This window comes from Malaclemys terrapin, chromosome 8, assembly GCF_027887155.1.
Source record: "Malaclemys terrapin pileata isolate rMalTer1 chromosome 8, rMalTer1.hap1, whole genome shotgun sequence".
NCBI classification, from domain to species: domain Eukaryota; kingdom Metazoa; phylum Chordata; order Testudines; family Emydidae; genus Malaclemys; species Malaclemys terrapin.
Window position 1 is genome coordinate 87,630,730 of NC_071512.1, and position 20,294 is coordinate 87,651,023.

General features: G+C 38.6%; 1 protein-coding gene across 2 annotated transcripts in view; it reads left to right on the plus strand.

Moving 5' to 3' along the window:
• LRRIQ3 (leucine rich repeats and IQ motif containing 3) overlaps positions 1 to 20,294 on the plus strand; it is a 69,103-nt gene that overhangs the window by 7,678 nt on the left and 41,131 nt on the right. For both annotated transcript variants that reach the window (XM_054037607.1, XM_054037608.1), the window contains 2 exons: positions 4,629 to 4,952; positions 8,886 to 9,019. In XM_054037607.1, coding sequence (XP_053893582.1) covers positions 4,629 to 4,952; positions 8,886 to 9,019 — 458 coding nt within the window. The remainder of the gene's footprint in view (positions 1 to 4,628; positions 4,953 to 8,885; positions 9,020 to 20,294) is intronic.

The following is a 20,294-nucleotide window of genomic DNA, read 5'->3' on the forward strand; positions in this document are numbered from 1 at the left end:
TCCACTGGAATTAGACACCCACAACTGGCCCCTATCAGCTGACTCTTGATGCGGAGCTGTTTCATTGTGGTGTAGATGTTCCGGTTCAGGCTGCAGCCCAAGTTCTGGGACCCTCCCACCTTGCAGGGTCCTACAATTTGGGCTTCCGACAGAGCCCTGCGAGCCAGAATCAGGTGGCATAGGCCAGCTGTGGGTTTTTAATTGCAGTGTAGACGTACCCTTGGTTTTCTCCCAGTATTAAAGGGTTGTTCCCTGTTGTATGTTAACGTGCTTTGTCCAGTCTAGTTTTAAATTATTAAAACATTAGGGCTTCCACTGCTTTCTTTGGGAGGCTGTTCTTTAAAAAGTGGAAGATAAATCCCAGTGAGAAAAATAGAAAGGAGCATAAACTTTGGCAAATAAAGTGTAAAAATATAATTAGGAAGGCCAAAAAAGAATTTGAAGTACAGCTAGCCAAAGACTCAAAAAGTAATAGCAAATTTTTTTAAGTACATCAGAAGCAGGAAGCCTATTAAGCAACTTGTGGGGCCACTGGACGATCAAGATGCTAAAGGAGCACTCAAAGATGATAAGACAATTGCGGAGAAACTAAATGAATTCTTTGAGGGGATCAACAAGCATGGACAAGGGAGAATCCAGTGGATATAGCATATTTAGATTTTCAGAAGGCCTTTGATAAGATCCCTCGCCAAAGGCTCTTAAGCAAAATAAGCAGCCCTGGGATAAACGGGAAGGTTCTCTCATGGATTGGTAACTGGTTAAAAGATAGGAAACAAAGGGTAGAAATAAGTTTTCAGAATGGAGAGAGGTAAATAACGGTGACCCCCAGAAGTCTGTACTGGGCCTAGTCCTATTTAACATATTCATAAATGATCTGGAAAAAGGGGTAAACACTGAAGTGGTAAAATTTGCAGATGATACAAAACTACTCAAGATAGTTCAGTCCCGGGCAGACTGCGAAGAGTTACAAAAGGATCCCTCAAAACTGGGCGACTGGGCAACAAAATGGCAGATGAAATTCAGTGTTGATAAATGCAAAGTAATGTACATTGAAAAACATAATCCCAACTATACATATAAAATGGGTCTAGATTAGCTTTTACCACTCAAGAAAGATCTTCAAGTCATTGTGGATAATTCTCTGAAAACATCCACTCAATGTGCAGTGACAGTCAAAAAAGCAAACAGAGTGTTGGGAATCGTTAAGAAAGAGATAGATAATAAGACAGAAGATATCATATTGCCTTTATATAAATCCATGGTACTCCCACATCTTGAATACTGCATGCACATGTGGTTGCCCCATCTCAAAAAAGATATATTGGAATTGGAAAAGGTTCAGAAAAGGGCAACAAAAATGATTAGGGGTATGGAACGGCTGCTGTATGAGGAGAGCTTAATAAGACTGGAACTTTTCAGCTTGGAAAAGAGACAACTAAGGGGGGATATGATAGAGGTCTATAAAATCATGACTGGTGTGGAGAAAGTAAATAAGGAAGTGTTATTTACTCCTTCTCATAACACAAGAACTAGGGGCCATCAAATGAAATTAATAGCCAGCAGATTTAAAACAAACAAAAGGAAGTATTTTTTTCATACAACGCACAGCCAATCTGTGGAACTCCTTGCCAGAGGATGTTGTGAAGGCCAAGACTACAACAGGGTTAAAAAAGAACTAGATAAATTCATGGAGGATAGGTCCATCAATGGTTATTAGCCAGGATGGGCAGGGATGGTGTCCCTAGCCTCTGTTTGCCAGAAGCTGGGAATGAGCAACAAGGACTGGATCACTTGATGATTACCTGTTCTGCTCATTCCCTCTGTGGCACCTGGCATTGTCCACTGTCGGAAGACAGGATATTGGGTTAGATGGACCTTTGGTCTGACCCAATATGGCTGTTCTTATGTTCACATTATTATAGAATTTACTTTTAAGATTTTTTTGTTTATATTTGGTCTATATCTTCCTTTACATGGTTCTATTCCATTAATACTCTTAAAATATAATAGATTGGAACTGGATTTTTTTTTTTTTTTTGGAAATAGAAAAATCTATTCTCCTTGGGTTGAAAAAGTGTCATCTACTGGGAATAAAGCCTTCGGCATGTGGCATTGGAAATGTCTTTTCAATTCATGGAGCAAAAGTTTTCAACTAGATTTGGCCTTCTGATCTTTTTTTGTGTGCTGGAGATCTGTTGAGACAAGCCACAAACAGAAAGATGCTGAAAAACAAAGTTCAGAAGAAGCAAATCCAAAATTGCTGCCTAATGTGGTTTGTGGGGACTTGTGGTTTGATAGATATGTGAACTTATGATCCTGTAAATAATAATTAGCTTCAAAATGTTTAACCTTTTTACTCATAGACTCATAGACATTAAGGTCAGAAGGGACCATTATGATCATCTGGTCTGACCCCCTGCATGCTGCAGGCCGCAAGACCCTTCCCTGGACTCTACCGTTGAAGTCCCCAATCCTGTGTTTTAGTGACTTCAATCGGCTGAGACCCTCCTGCTAGTGATCCCTGCCCCATGCTGCGGAGGAAGGCGAAAAACCTCCAGAGGCTCAGCCAATCTACCCTGGAGGAAAATTCCTTCCCGACCCCAAATATGGCGATCAGTAATACCCCGAGCATATAGGCAAGAGTCTCTAGCCTGACCCTTGTTGGCCATTATGCTGTTCATGTACCATTGCTTGGTTTTCCTTGGCTACTATGTTTTATCATTAAACCATTCCCTCCATAAACTTATCCAACTTAATCTTAAAACCAGACAGGTCCGTCGCCCCCACCGTTTCCCTCGGAAGGCCGTTCCAATATTTCACCCCTCTGATGGTCAGAAACCAACGTCTAATTTCAAGCCTAAACTTCCCCCCGGCCAGTTTGTATCCATTCGTTCTCGTGTCCACATTAGTACTAAACTGGAATAATTCCTCTCCCTCCCTTGTATTAACCCCTCTGATATATTTAAAGATAGCAATCATATCCCCCCTCAGCCTTCGCTTTGTCAGACTAAACAACCCAAGCTCCTCTAATCTCTTTTCATACGACAGGTTTTCCATTCCTCTGATCATCTTAGTCGCCCTTCTCTGCACCCGTTCCAGTTTGAGTTCATCTTTTTTAAACATTGGAGACCAGAACTGCACACAGTACTCCAAATGAGGTCTCACCAGCGCCTTATACAACGGAAGCAGGACCTCCCTATCTCTACTAGATATACCTCGCCTAATACATCCCAAGACCGCATTGGCTTTTTTCACCGCCACGTCACATTGCCGACTCATAGTCATCCTGCGGTCCACAAGGACCCCTAGGTCCTTCTCCTCTTCCGTTACTTCTAACCAATGCGTCCCCATCTTGTAACTAAAATTGTTATTATTCGTCCCCAAGTGCATCACCTTACACTTTTTACTATTAAATTTCATCCTATTTCTGATACTCCAATTCACAAGCTCATTCAAGTCTCCCTGCAGAGTATCCCTATCCTCCTCCGAGTTTGCAACTCCTCCCACCTTCGTATCATCCGCAAACTTTATCAGCCCACTCTTGCAATCGGTCCCGAGGTCAGTTATAAATAGATTAAATAAGATGGGTCCCAAAACCGAACCTTGAGGCACTCCACTAGTAACCTCCCTCCAACCCGACAATTCACCCTTTAATATGACCCGCTGCATTCTCCCCATTAACCAATTCCCTATCCACCTCTGGATTTTCATATCGATCCCCATGTTTTTCATTTTAACCAATAGTTCCTCATGGGGTACTGTATCAAACGCTTTACTGAAATCCAGGTATATTAGGTCCACCGCATTTCCCTTATCTAATAAGTCCGTTACTTTCTCAAAGAAGGAGATCAGATTCGTTTGGCACGATCTGCCCTTCGTAAAACCATGCTGTAATTTATCGCATTTGCCATTAACTTCAAGGTCCTCAACTAGTTTCTCTTTCAGAATCTTCTCCAGCACCTTGCACACTACTGATGTTAAACTAACAGGCCTATAGTTACCCGGGTCACTTTTTTTCCCTTTCTTGAAAATAGGAACCACATTGGCTATTCTCCAGTCTAACGGGACTACCCCCGAGTTTACAGATTCATTAAATATAGTCGCTAATGGGCCTGCTATTTCCCGCGCCAATTCCTTCAATATTCTCGGATGAAGATCGTCCGGTCCACCCGACTTAGTCCCATTAAGGCGTTCTAGTTTTGTTTCTACCTCGGATGCGGTAATCCCCCATCCCGTATGCCCCTCTTTAACGGTGCTAGTATCCCTAATACCTTCATTGGCCTCATTAAACACCCATGCAAAATATTCATTGAGATATTGCGCCATGCCTAGATTATCTTTAATCTCCTCTCCGGCTATAGTCTTCAGCGGTCCCACTTCTTTCTTTGCTTTCTTCCTATTTACATTGTTATAGCTCATAGCCGTGATGCCCGGGGAGGGTTACGTATTTGGTGACATCCTGGTCACATCATGTAGTAGCTCTAAATAATAATTAGGGTCCAGATACAGCCCCGGTATAGTTAGTGGAGTTTCAGCTACTTGCATAGTGTATTGGTCACTGTGGCATTTTATAATTTAGGATCTAATAAACTACACAATTCAAAATTTCATTTTCATCATTATTTCAGATACAGCATCTTCCTGGCCCAACATTTTGGGAAGGCATGAAGGAATTAAATCTACTCTATCTTCATGACAATGGAATTGGAAAACTGGATAATGTGCATTCGTTATCTTTCTGTCCTAATCTGATAGGCCTCACCTTGTTTGATACTCCACTGAGTCTAAGAATAGCATATAGGCATATTGTTGTTAACAGCATTTTATCACTCAAAGCGCTGGATTACTATGTAATTTCTGATGAGGAAATTGTTGAGAACTGGAAACTTCCCCAAAAATATAAACCATTTAGCCCTAGCTTTTTCCTTGATTTTTGCCATGCTTCTCGAAAGGTAAGCAATTATGTTACATCAAATTACATTAGATATTCGTTAATAAAATGTTAATGTTTTATATGACTGTGTTGCACTGATTTATACATTTTATGATAGCTGTGTTAAAACTGTGTTCCATATTTTTGGGGTAGAATAAAGCACTTATGTATCAAAACAGTTGTATGTGATCAAAATGCTTAGTCTATCTATATAGTACACTCTCATTGGTTTGCCATTGTATTCCTATGCTTTCATCAAAAACAAAATTCAGTAATCTGTCATACAGTATATGAACATTTCAAACAGGTTGTGTCGCTCCCCATGAGTACCAGGGTTGTGCGGCATCTCACAACTACCTGCCCTTAGCATAGTCTTGTCTGTGCCAGCTGTAGATCAGCTCCCTGAAACCACCAGTCTTTGGCAGCCCAAGTACTACCTTCCAGGTCTCTCTCTCTCTCTGTACAGGTAGCGACAGGCATATACTAACCGAATATTCGGTGTGTTACCTGTATTGTCCAGCCCCTTATCCAGTCAACACTCACAGAATTACCAGGGTTGCTATTCCCACAGGAACAGTACACACCAGCTCATAAGATTCAACACTTGACTTTACACCACAGCACTTAAATACATCTATAGTGAAAGCAAGAACAAGTTTATTGTTAAAGAATAGAGATTCAAGTAATAGTGAGTAAGAATATTGGAAACAAATGATTATATGTAAATCAAAATCATAACCTGCTTTCTAGAGACTAAACTCAACTAACAAGTTACTGTACTCATCTGTCTAAAGAGGCTTAACTCACCCAAAATGCTCTTTAGCATTTTCAAACACTGATTGAGACCCCTTTTGCATGATGCAAAAACACTGTTCTTTTTCTTCCTAAGTAAAGGGTGCCAGGATGTCTATTTTGTCTCTCAAATATAGTCAAGCAAACCTCTAATGTACAGTTTACGATAAGGTTCTCTTCCCCCACTGTATTTCTCTTCCTATTAGATCCTTTCTGAAGTTCTTTCTTATCCTCCTTACTTCGCATTCAATCAAGACTGGTGATAGGGGACTCACTATGAATGAGAATACTTAATTTACACATAAACAGATAAATGCAGAGATATGTTCTGTCTGACAGTAAACAATATGTTTTTCACCTTTGCTGGTGACTAATACCTTGATACGAACTTTAAGAATATATTTTAGTATATATGCATAAATCCTTACAGTCTACCTGTGCATACCTTTAACAATGATACTGATGACCAGTATGACACCAACTTTCATTTGAGACCTCATATGACATTCTTTAGTGAACAAGAATATATGTGCTAAAATCAAGAGAGTCCAGCAACCCCTCTGCACTTGTCAGTTGGCATTAAGAAGTTCTTCGGTCACACAGGTTAAAACTTGACACACGTATTTAAGAAAACCTCTCGATTAGTACCAGCACATAGGACAATAAGCATTGATTTGCCATACGATACTTCTAAATGCACAGTGGCTATGGATAATAACGGTACCATGTCAGAAACTCATTCATCCAAGCTAATGTCTTCTAAAGGTTGATGACTAATGTTTTGTAAATGACTGTTTTACTTAATTTTATTATACCATATACCATTGAAATAAATCTGCTGCTTATGCAGATAATTTCCAGAGTCTATTTATAATCAATCACTCATTTTTTCCCCTCTGCAATGTGCATCCTACTGGTAGTTAAAAATGATAATTCTTTGAAATTTTTACTTGAAAAGTAATTGAAAAATGGTGTTATAAGAAACACCACACTTTTGTAGTAAAATAGCACAACACTGACTTCATAAAATAAATCTGTGGTGCAGAAATGTAATAATCATGTATTACATTATGACGCAAAAACTTCAATATCATTTACTATTTCAATAGGACAATTAGCTGCTGTATCGCAACAAAAATTGAAAATATAGTCATATATTATTCAGCAATGGTGCTGAGCCAAAACCCTAGAGCTGAACAACATTGAACTGGGGTAGATTTAAGATTCTTATCTGAATCCAAATATTATAGTTTGTTCTCTTGCACTGTTGTTATGGAACATGCGCCACCTCTCATTTTGTGAAAATAGGTATTGAGACAGTGGATCGGACCATTAGACCATGTAGTTTACTAGTCTCTCTCTCTGACAACAGTCAGTACTAGATGGTGCATGAATGTTTCTTCCTAGCCCCCATCAATTAGAGGTGGATTTTTGCAGTGGGAGACAAACATGTTAAACCCAACTAGAAACATGAATATTTTCATTACAATGCACTAGAAATTAGATGCAACTTGTAGCTGTGATGATCAGAGATGTGCATAACTCATCTGTACTAAAATAAAAATAGATTCTGTCTTCCTACAATATTTTTTGCCTAACATAAAATTTATAACTTTAAAAAAATTGATATATGCTATTAGTTAAAGTGGTTTTTGAAAACACAATCTTTGCCTTAAGAGGAATAACTTTCAGAGGTGGTTTTTGATGCTCGTAAACCCTGCATTTCTGAAGTTCCAAAAGCATAAAAAGAATCCCAAAGGTGACAAAATATATTTGGATGAAAACAATATGGGGAACTTAAAGTATTAACATATCTTGAGAAAAAGCATTCAGTAAATGCAGACAATAGGAAAACCCCTCAAGAATGTTATTTTCCCCTCCTCCTTTTGGAACTATTTTAGTGGAGATGGGACTACGTCTTACTGAAGGTGGTAGCAAAAGGTTATAATGACAAAACATTTGTGCAGTTAACTTCACAGCTTCTTTGGATGGTTTACAATAGAAAAATTAAAAACAGTAGAAAATGTAACCTTTCAAACACCAAGCTACTGAATGGAGTGATACCATTTGATTTCATTGGCACTACTCACATTAGTAATAGCTAGAGTATTGGGCCCTGCAATAGGAACCAGTTCTATTTTTGGGAGGGATAGACACTGAAAATATTATCGTCTATCATTTTTTTCTAAATTATACCTAGGATATTGTAATGAAACCATGGTTGAAAATGTTTAATGTGCTTTTATATTGAAATCTGTTTGAAACCCACCCATATAAGGCATCTTTCTGATTTAAGAGACCTCTTCTAAGCATATCCAAATGTACTATGCATAATTCTTCTCCACTTATGGTAGACCACCTCCATTAAACAACCAATTTTGTCAGTCCGTTTGAGTAGCTGCTGAAGATATGTTTGATTGTAGTAACATTTTCTGAATTTGAATGTTTGTAACTGCTGCAGGCTGTATAAAGTAGCAGCAACCTGTATTTTAGGCCAACTCCGTGTGCGTTTAGGCATAAACAGTTTAGTAGATGGAGCCTTTAGCTGAGAAGAGAGAGAAAATTTTGTGAAAAATGAGAAGTATATTTTTCATTTTAGGCTTGATGAAGTAGTATAGAAAAGTGAGCTGTGTCTTGTTTTACCTTACTTTTTATTGTATTTATAATCAAACTATATTCTCATTTTCACAATTCCTAATAATTCATAACCCATTCAGTTATTCAAATATTTTACTAAAGAAAGAAAACAGTATTTTTTCATTGTCCTATAGTAACAATAATATTGTAATAATGTAGGGTTATCTTTATGTTCATAGCGCTAACTGGCTTTTCTGTAACTTAAAATGAATTACATTTCTACAATAGGCAGAATAGTCTCACCAACAGGTGTTTGTTTTATATGGGAAGGAGGGTACTGACTCAGCTTCTGGTTATAAATTATTTCTCAGCTCTGTTTCAATAAAAATTAACAGTTTTTTATTCTGCTTTTGTTTTAAGTTTTCTTCAAGCAAAATACCTTGCTCTTCCCCTTCAATTGTTAGCTATGGAATGAAAATTAAAATAATAATAGTTTTTAAATACATTGTTTCAAAATTATATATTAGAGAAGTACAGATTTTAAGGCACAATATTCAACATATTTTCATTTGAATTCATACAGGAAGCAACCATTGAGGAGGAGATAAATGTGGTAAAAGATATCATTGCAAAAATCAATCATATTCTAGCTCATCACTCACCAGTTGTGATTGTTCAAAGATGGATAAAGGGATATTTAACTAGAAAAAGATTTGGGTATGTACATTTGTTTATTTAATTTTTTCAGGATGGAAATAGAGATTTTTTTTTTAATGCAGAAGAATAAGTACATATTTAGAAAACCTATAAAATACTTTATCACAGTTGTAATCACTTTATATAGCAGGTAAATATTTAAGGACAACCAAGGTATAGTCAGGAATGATATACCTATGGCTATTCCAGAAATAAAAAAAGGTTCTGCGTGCTTACAATATACAGTATTTGAAGAAATCATTCAATAAAATTCTTCTGTGTTGCTTGATGGCTAAAGTGCAGAGTCTCTGAATGTGTCTTTAGTTTACTGTATAGCAATCAACTAAATGGCATAAAGCACAGCTTTCATAAATAGTGTTTTGCACTGCAAATAAAATTTCTAGTGCATTATTTATTTCTATTCTATTTTCATTTTATCTTAATCTCTATATATCTTACAAGTTGATTGAACTTTCCTGTAAGATGTAAAATAAATTCATTTTCATATAGAGTTGTCTATACATCACATCTGTACAACCCAGCCAATCAATAATAATGATAATAAGGACAAGATGTTTGGTACTTATATTGTAGAATGTTCACTTGGATGATTGTGCCAAAAATAAGTATATCAGGGGTTTTGTCATTATGCAAGTGAGCCAGGCTAATGCTGAAAGTATTCACAGCATTTATTCACAATTGTTCATTTTTACTATTTGCTGAAATAATCTGCTCTCAAATCATACTCTCACAGTCTGATTCTACACCTGCTCTGAATTGATAATGGTTGGAAATTGCAGCCTAACCTGGAAAGTGTTGACAGAGCAAATAATGCCCACCATGCATGTCTCTTTGGAAAATGGTCAAAGAAAGAAACTATAAAACATGAAGCACTAAGGTGGCAGAAGTCTTTTTATTTTAAATGTGATTGTAAAATGTGGGTATTATCTGAGAAGTGAATCATAACAATATCTGTATTACGAGAGAATAAATTATTTTGATTTAAGCACTTGGTTTTTAAAAATTTAGTGAATCCAGTGTCCCACATATTGGAGGACTTATCTCCTTGATGTGGGTCTGCTAGAGAGCCAACTCTTCCTCAATCTTCCAAAGGTATGGAAGGTTTTGACCATAAAAGGAGGAGCAGGATTTGGGAATCCAATAATGGTGTATACCTCCGGCCTACCACAGAGTAGAGTCCTGTGTGGAACTATTATTTTTAATCCCGCTCTTGTCCTGCGCCGCAATACCCAGTCCCACCCGCTCCTCCATTGTTTCTTGCATTTTATTGTACTCCCACTTGCAAAAACCTTAGGTCACGCAAATCATGCAAGAGTGACAGATTCCCTCATGCTACAAAAAACCCCACAATGTTAATGTGGTTAATGTATCATGCAGGAAAAGCTTTATCTGGCATGTTGGGGGAATGGGGGGTTCCGGTTAGTCAAAAATTCCAGTTAACTAAGAGTTACACTTATGAATGGAGGGAGGGAGTTTGGGTGCATGAGGGGATTTGGGGGAGGGGATTGGGGTGCAGGAGGGGTTTTGGGGTGCCAGATCCAGGTGGCGCTCACCTCGCGCAGCTCACAACAAGTGGGAATATGTCCCTGCTGCTCTTAGGTGGAGGCACGGCCAGGAGGCTCTGCACACTGCCTCCATCTGCAGGCACCATCCCCATAGCTCCCACTGGCCACGGTTCCCGGTCAATGGGAACTGTGGAGTCAGCGCTCAGGGGAGGCTCTGCCTAGGAGCAGCAGGGACAGGTTACTGCTTGTAGGGAGCTGCCTGAGGTGAGCGCCGCCCGGATCAGAAATCAGAGATATTAGAAATGCTGGTTTCTAGAGCTTTCCAGTTGGTAAAGTGCCGGATAACACAGTTTCTACGGTGTCTATGGTGACAAAGTTCCTCCTCTATCTTGGTGGGTCCTGCGCTTATTGGCGGATTTTCTTGCTTCAGAGATTTACCATGTGGGTTGGGGAACAGCCCAGAGACCTTCCCCTCTGGGAGAGCCCACAGTCGAGGTCAATTGGGAGATTTGGGGGGAACCCAGGCCCGCCCTCTACTCCGGTTCCAGCCCAGGGCCCTGTGGACTGCAGCTGTCTATAGTGCCTCCTGTAACAGCTTCATGACAGCTACAACTCCCTGGGCTACTTCCCCATGGCCTCCTCCAAACACCTTCCTTATTCTCACCACAGGACCTTCCTCCTGGTGTCTGATAACGCTTGTGCTCCTCAGTCCTCCAGCAGCACACTCAAAACTCCTTACACCACTTGCTCACAGCTCCTCACACTTGCCCCACAAACTGAAGTGAGCTCCTTTTTAAAACCCAGGTGCCCTGATTAGCCTGCCTTAATTGATTCTAGCAGCTTCTTAATTGGCTCCAGGTGTCCTAATTAGCCTGCCTGCCTTAACTGGTTCTAGCAGGTTCCTGATTACTCTAGTGCAGCCCCTGCTCTGGTCACCCAGGGAACAGAAAACTACTCATCCAGTGACCAGTATATTTGCCCTCTACCAGACTCCTGTACCCCACTGGTCTGGGTCTGTCATACTATATATAAACAGAATTCACACACAATTTTTACCACCAAAAGAATAAAAGAATTGTTGCTTAAACTATGTAAAAATACTTTCACTCCTGTTATAATAGACATCAAATCTCTTTTTATTCCTCACTTAAATTTAAGTATTAAAACCTTTATTTAAAATAAAGGAAAAACTTCCTGTAAATTCCTGAAATTCTATTTATGACAAACTGATGAGAGATTTAGTATTTTCCCACAAATTACTGCACTCTGTTTTTCCTCCCACCCACCCTATCCTGCCTCCAACAAAGTACATTTTACCCGATTCTGCTATTATGGCAGCGGGTCATGTGGGACCCACAGGATCCCAGTCCTGCTGCTGGGCTCTACCGCTGAGCTCTTTTCCAGGGATTTTTCCTGGGTGCAAGCATATAGCATTTGGCAGGTGATAGTATGGAGTGGACTAGTTGAAACTTGATAATGTGACTTCGCAGCATCCTCCACTGAAGACCATTAACACATCAGTTTAGGGAATATTGCAGACCAGAAACAGGCATAGTGCAGATTCCAGTCATTGGCCTTGATTTGAAATTAGAGATTTGGCCTGTGAAGAAAACTCTCTTCCCTCATACCATTTTGTCATTAAATATTTATGGAAATTTAAAATAAAGTGAAAGTACACAGATTAACCATCAACTGGCAATCAGTATGACTAATCTGTACATACTGTCCATAAGCAGAGAGGAAGAAGTATTTGAGAAAAACAAAAGATGAAGTTATGGTATAAGGGACATACAATATTTTAATTTTTTAAAAATCAAGTGGTTTTCACCCCCGCCCCCAAAAGTGCCTAAAAGTGTACATGCTATGCAAACAAAGGAAACAAAGTATGCATAGCTTAAAGAACTAATGGCTCACCCCATCCAAACCAGGTCTCAGTTCAATAATAAAAAGCAACATGCCATTTAAAAAAAAATCCTCATCAAACCAATGAAAAATCCTGAACAGTTACATGAACCTTGCAGTGTTCCCTAATGGTTAACAACTTGGGTTCTGTCAGGCCAAGTGTAGAAGTGACTTTGAGAATCAAGCACTATTTACAGAAATGCCCTGCTATCTGTCTGTCTCTTCTAAATCACATTAGAGCTATTAGAGCATCCCAGTGATCACAGCTTTAGTAATATCACAGAGGGAAAGAGGCCCTTGGGCTGCCTGGATCCAAATCAATTATGACTTTACATGTAAAAGCCTGAAATTCTACCAAGAAATTAATTGGAAGCCAGTACAGCTCATTCATGTATTCTCTGTGTGAGGCATTTCTTAATAAATGAGTGAGCATCAATATTCTTCATGAACCTAAGTTTCCAAATAGTCAAAAAGTTCATGTAATTGAGATATAGAAAACTTTCCCCCCACTAATTTCAATTTGAGAAGAAATTGACAATGTTATTGTTTGGCACATTTCAACATCTATTGATAAATTTGGATGAGTAGTTAAAAGGTTTTTAAAGACTCCCTAGTTAAAATGCTTTCATTAGAATGAGTGGGAGCATGAAGACTTTAAGATGACCAAGCAGTTCTTAGTCCTGAATCAGTGAATTTACACTGTCCATTGGTATTTGCAATGGTATTTTTAAGTTCCTGAGTTAAAAGAACTGCAGCTGTTGTTTTTTTCATTTTAAAAAAGTGAAATAAAATGCAAAAACTAGTAATTGTGCATTGTTGAAGTTAGATATATCAAGTTAGGAATTTTCAAAAACTAAGCTTGCTTCTGTAACGTTAACTCAGCCACATTGCAGATATGCAGTGTTTTCTATTCCCATTTCATTTGTTAAATGTAATTTAACTTATTTTTGTGTGTTAATGTATACTATAATTACAGCATATGCAGCATGGCAGAGTTTATGTTTTAGGAGCACAGTATATGTTGTAAATTCTGAATTTTGATATGTTCTTCAAGTTTCATGTCTCCTGGCAGAAGAAAGGAAAACAGGTTGCTAACAGAAATGTTTTAATTCCCATGGCTTTTATTCTAACTCCACAATAATTAATAAAAGAGTTGTCTGTAGTATGGAGTAGTACTATACAAAAGAAAACAAAATATTCATGCAAAAATTTGGCATGCTTAATTTAAATACCAATAGCCCAAACTTTCTGTTTGTGGATAATGGGGAAGGAATTTAGGAGAACAATATCAATAGAAGTGTGTGTATGTGCTGTGGGGATGGAAGTTTCAGTCTGTAAACTAAGTAAAAATAAGTTAATTTTAAAACAAAACTATTGGTACACCAAATAACCCCTTTCCCCCAACTCTTCCAATTTAAAGTATATATACCTTATTTTAAAATGGTATTCAAAGTTGACTGTTTTCTCCAATGGGAAACAATTTTCTGTCTCACTAGAGCTTTCTGACACAAGGACATGTCAGCCATGCTGAAATAAATAGCCATTTTTGACATAGAAACATGGACATTTCCACAAGTATTTCTTTAATGCTGTTTGTTATTTTTGAATGTTACTTATTTAGGCAAAGTCAAGTTTATTAATTTAGAACCTTAGCTTTAGCAAAATAAATTTTTTTAAATCAACACAACTTAGTAAAATAAATAAAAACACAAGATTGGCCCTTCTCCAAGAATCAGTTACATGTTTTAAGAATGCTCCCACCCCCATCAACATGTGAAAATAAGATGATAAAGGTTAGAAATTCATTGGTTCATTTAGTTTATAAGGAACCTTTCCTTCACATATTTTTTTTTCTAATTTTTGCTGCCGACGAGGCAAATAGAGCGACAACCCATATAACCAAAACATTTTCATTACATAGTGAGTATGCTAGTTTTTGAGCTGGTGTAGCGAAAGGCTTCTAAGGGTAGGTCTACACTTACCTCCGGGTCCGGCGGTAAGCAATCGATCTTCTGGGATCGATTTATCATGTCTTGACTAGACGCGATAAATCGATCCCGGATCGATCCCGGAAGTGCTCGCCGTCGACGCCGGTACTCCAGCTCGGCGAGAGGAGTACGCGGCATCGACGGGGGAGCCTGCCTGCCGCGTCTGGACCCACGGTAAGTTCGAACTAAGGTACTTCGAATTCAGCTTTGTTATTAACGTAGCTGAATTTGCGTACCTTAGTTTGAAGTGGGGGGTTAGTGTGGACCAGGCCTAAGACAAGTTATGGAGGTAAAAAGAAAGTAGATCTTCTGGTAAATCTTCAACTTGGCCAGACCCACATGGGCAAAAATGATTTTGTCTCTCAGTTCCAGTATACCTCCTTTCTAAATAGGCCAACTGCATAGGTAGAAAATGGAGAACTGTAAAGGCCCTCTGTAACATATTGTTGTTCAAAATAGCCAAATATTCCTCACAATTATGATTGTTTTTTAGAGGAGGAAACCAAGGGGACATATTTATATTATGGATGACTGACATATCCAGATGTATGTAAATATCTTTTATTCTAAGCTTAATTACGGATTTCACACTCTTGCACACAGTCCTAGTCAGGTTCTGAGAATCCCAAGGAATGGGCTTGCAAAAACCAGAGGAAGTCTAAAGTTTGTGTCTCGTTAAGATGTTCCTCCAGATTTTACCTTGTTAGGTGCTCTAAATTTATATGCAGAATACACAGCCTGTAAGTGCTATAAATGTATTGAGCTTTGATCAAAGTAGTGAATTCTCTTACCTGTGCCCTAAGTAAAGCAGGTGAGCTGTAGGTTGGGAGGCCAGGCATTCTTCTTCAAAATTTGTTTTGCACAAACTGTTAGCAATTAAAATCTCTTCAGCCCCAGATTTCCTAACCATATAATATTTGGGCACTGACTTGAGCCAGCCACTGCAATTAAATTGCCCCCATGGACATGGATGAAACGAAGCACTGCTTGCACATACCTTAAGGCTCTCCTCTGTTTGTCTCAGTGATCATTATATGTAAAACAAATATCAAAAAGGTGGGGAAAAAACGGACCTGTTCAATGTAACGTCCATCAGTCTTCCATTTATCCTGCTTTGGTCTGTAGACTGTGGCCAAAGGAAATTACTTGAGTTTTCTTATAATTTATGGTCAGGCAAAAAGCTAAAATCCCATAACATATGCTTCAAGTCCCGAGGAGTTTGGGAAAGCAAAATCCTGTCATCTGCATAAGGAAAGATTGGACACAAATCAGTCCAAATTTTTGAGGGTAAACAACTGTAACTCTTCTAAAATAGCCACAGCCTCTTTAACAAAATAGAAAGGAAAGGGGCCAATACATTTACCTGGTGGACACCCTTTGTGATGGGATCAGTTAGGTTACCTTTCCACTCTATGCTAACTCTGGCCATTGGCTGTGAAGGGTTCTCAAAAGATGGAGGAAAACTCCCTGTACTATTTATATTAGTAAATAATTTTGCTACAACAGGTCCCACCAATCAATATTGTCCTTGTAAGCTACTGCTAGGATAAAATCCTCCCCAGGAGCTTTGTTATGGCATTTTTGGTTGATCAATATTCTAGCTTCCCTGGTGGAGACTGGGGCCATTCTAGAGATGATGAGGTTCACTGAGATAGATCATAACAAACGATTGATAGATAGAATGTCATTACAAAAGGCAGAAAAATGTGGGACTCCCAAGCATGTTTGGTGTTAAGATTGAATCTCATTCCCACCAATTCCAAAATAAAGATGATTTTTTTCTTTGAGGCGGCAAGTTCAAATTCCTTCCAAAGGGCCCTCTAATCCAATTTTTTTCCCAGCAATTTTTTATAGTCCCCTCTAAGGTTAAATAATTTCTTAATAGAATCAGCAGAACCATTGTTACTAACTGTCCTTATATTCTGAACAGTGTCTCATAACAGAAGCAATCCAAGTCATAGCACATTCTTCTGTCTTTTGAATGATGAAAATATCCCATTTTTGCTGGTCAAGTCATCCTGTAATTTTTTAAATAATCTCAGTGAATATGGTGTGGGCTTGTGGGTCATTAAGGTCCAAAAGCTGGTTCTCCAAAGCTAACAAATAATTGGATGTGAGTTTCTCTCTGATTTTGGACTTGGATTCCACTTAATTTGGCTTGAGTTTACAGCTTCAAAATCAGGGGTGAGATACAATTTATATGAGGCTAAAGTAGTGAAAGATCAGAAATGCACCCACATAGCAGTTGATGATCACTGTCTGGTTTAAAAGCTACTATAAAGTTGAGAAACAAGACCATTTTAAAATAGAACTGATTGATTATATCACACTGCTCACTCTAGAAGAGGTGCATGCGAAATAACCTTTCAGATCATCACCTCTTCTATTATTCAAAACCTCGAGCCAAAATCTATTTAAAATTAAAAGAAATGTACATTGTGGGATATATCTCACCCTGTCCATAGAATGACTAGGGAAAAATAAAGGCAACATCCCATTTATTGAGCTGGACGAAAAAATAAAAAAAAATCCTTATCTCCAGGGCCTAGTTAGGCATTAAAATTTCCCCAAAGCACAAAGATTGCTAATGGAAACTTTTCCAGAAGCAGTTTAATGAGAGATTCAAGCTCTGCTGACAGACTCATTATAAAAAGGGGAAACCAAAGAGACCAAATAAACATGCAGGACTAATAGAATAGATTAATCTGGGAAAATATTATTGTAGGCCTGAAAACATGGATTGTCAGGTGTTAACTGGCTAGTTATGACATTTAATTTAGTAGAAATCAGAAGGCCAGACCACTTACAGGTCTACCCCCTTTGCACGCTTAATACCCCCTCTAAAAAGAGTCAAAGCCCAATAGCTGAAAGCCAAGTTTCCTGGAGAAAACTAAATCAAATTGAGATAAATACTTCCTAAATTCCAAATCCTGGGATTTACTTTTAAGTCCAGTAATATTCACTGAGACAATTTTGATAGGAGTTTTACTGGAATCCAAATTGGGTCCATCTAATCAATCCACCTCTCTCTTTCTAGGGCCTCATTACAAACCTCTATTCAAGATTTGATAGAAAAATACTTGTACCTTCACTTAAAGGCAATATTGATAAATGTTATGCACAGTTGCTCTTATGGTTCCTGATAATGTGAGGCAATATCCAGTAATTTTTTTCCTACATAGAGCAATTGATCATTGTGGGTGCTCTCTGAAATATAACAGCCATCTCACCTTGATTTATCAGAACTATTCACTGGCCATTGTAGTGAAGAAGTATGAGTTAATTGATGTAAGCTCTGCTCTCAGAGGAAAAGTTGGCAGAATTCCCTGTTCCTTACCAACATTTGAATTATTATTGATGGGTTAGGGAAGCTGTGGTCTAGAAATGGACTGAGTGTGAAGCTGGAAGTTAGGAGACTGGGTTTCTACTCCAAACTTTGCCACTGATTTGCTGTGTGACTTTGGGCAGGTTACTTAATCATACTGTGCTCCAGCTTTTTTCTCCATTTGTAAAATGGGAAAAATACCTACCTTTTTAAAGCACTATGAAATCTATGTATGAAACTGCAAAGTATTATTATTAAAGGAAAATTTTGTCCTCGGTTACATCCATGAGATCCCAACAGACTTTGGTGATGGGTCACGTGGGTCATTAAGGCAGAATTTGGTTCTAAGCCATTTGACTTCTATCCTTCTCTACTCTGGCAAAGTAATTGTTTCAATTAGTAGATACTTTTTTTTTTTTGGCTTAATCACTTCTTCACTCAAGTCTGTTATGAAAATATAGAATGCTGCATCTTAGTTCTCTAGATACTACATATTTTGGTTTCACCTTGTTGTTTGTGTGTTTTATTTGTGTCTTTACAAGGCTTGTGACAATTTGGATTCATTCTCTTACTCTTTGTGTTCTTGTAGCAATGATTTTAGTGAGCCTTGAACTTTTGCATAGTTGGCATTTTAGCACACAGTTGTTCTTCTATCATTGTCATGATGTAGGTTATATTCTCATTGTCTTCTAGAACAGGGTTATACCTTTAAAGTTTTTATTTATCATTTGTGATGTCTAGAATAAGAATGTATTCATGGATCATCAAAGCAATATTACATCAAAAGGGAGAAAAACTCTTCTCCCTTGAATGTTTAGATTATATTTCTGAAGAAAATACATTTATCCAGCAAGAAACACAAGGAGCTTCAAAGGGACTAGGTGCATCACATAGAATTTACTACTTGTAATTCTCATAAACTTTCGATTGCTCTTACATATTTATGCACTCTTCCCTGCCTGCTTATCTCTGGAATGAAAAAGTGTTCTCCTGAGATGTTTGAATGAATGCAATGTCAAGTACAATAAACCATAGGTAGGCAGTTCTTATCCAGTTCATGATTTCATAGAGAAAGACCAAAGGCAGGCCCTATACAGTAGATACAATATTAAAATAGTGAAACACAGACAAATATAGGTTAGTTTTGAGACTAGACAGAAAACAAAACAAACAAATCCTACACATCACCCTGAATGGCTTAGTTCACTAAGCCTCAGCTTTGAATATAAAGACTCTATAGATCTCCAGTTTCAAATTACAGTGGGGTCAACTTTATTCTTCATCTTTCTGTAGTAGACAAGATGAGTAGTGTACTCTCGGTGTGATTTTAAAATGACACATTAAAAACCATGATCCTGTTTGCTGTGTATGGCCATAAAAGAGCCCATGGCATCTTTTATAAGACTAGGAGTTTCCCACAGTTGTTTTTTTATTATTTGTATTACGATAGCACTTAGGAGCCATAGTCATGAACCAGTTTACAGTTCCTTGCAATCAGTTGTACATCTGTTGGTTACTGCTCTCCAATACACAACTGTCTAGAAAAAAATGTGTAGTAATAACATTGCACACTCTAAGACCTTTTTTAGGAATCCTGAGCTCCTTATTGCATTCTGGAGGACTAAGATGATGGTACCACACATGCTATGGCATAGTGCCATCTTATGGAAACTGAATGTATCTATAAGGAACTACAGAGGCAGAAGGAACTAGTATAGAGACATGAAGACATTCCGGTTAAATTCAGGTCTCATGGAAGTCAGTGTTCGGGTTCCCAAGGCCTTAGCTGTCCTTCTTTCCCTTTTTGTCTTTCTACCTGTCTGGGAGTGGAGAACAAATTTGGGGATATTTCAGAGAAGATTGGGGGTTGACAGTCTGCTGTGGATGCCTCATCAATTTTAGGGTCCCCATCTTTCTCCAGTCCCCCTACTGAGAGTAAGTTTCCAAACACTGGGAAATCCCTCCCTATGAGCACTGGGTATGGGAGTTTAGGGACTACACCTGCTGCTACCTCAGTAGCGTTCCCTTGGATCTCGATTTTTACTGGCATGGTGGGGTAGTAACTAACTGTCCCATGGACGCATGTTATCCCCTTACGTTTAGCCTGCAGCAGCTGACTATGCTTCACGAGCTTCCCTGAGATAAGCGTGATAGCATTCCCCGAATCAACCAGTGCCGTGGTCCCTACCCCATTTAGTTTCACTGGTCTGGTATACATATGTGGGGTTAGTGAGACCCCCCACAAGGTGGATTAGGGAGCATGGATCTGCCCAGTTCCCCAGGTTACACTGCATAGGCTCCTCAGCATTGGGACACTGTGCAGCTATGTGTCCCCACTCCCCGCAGGCATAACATCTGTATGGAGCCCTAGGCATTCCCCGGTCTCTCAGTTTGGGCAGTCTAACATCATGATCCTCTGCTCCCTCAGTGCTCCGACTCTTTGTGGCCTCTAATGGGCCTTCAGCCTCTCTCTCTCTCTCTCACTGGGACCGGGATTTCACCATTGGAGTTTATGGATTCTCTGAGTAAGTCACTGAATTTGTCCTAGGCCCTGC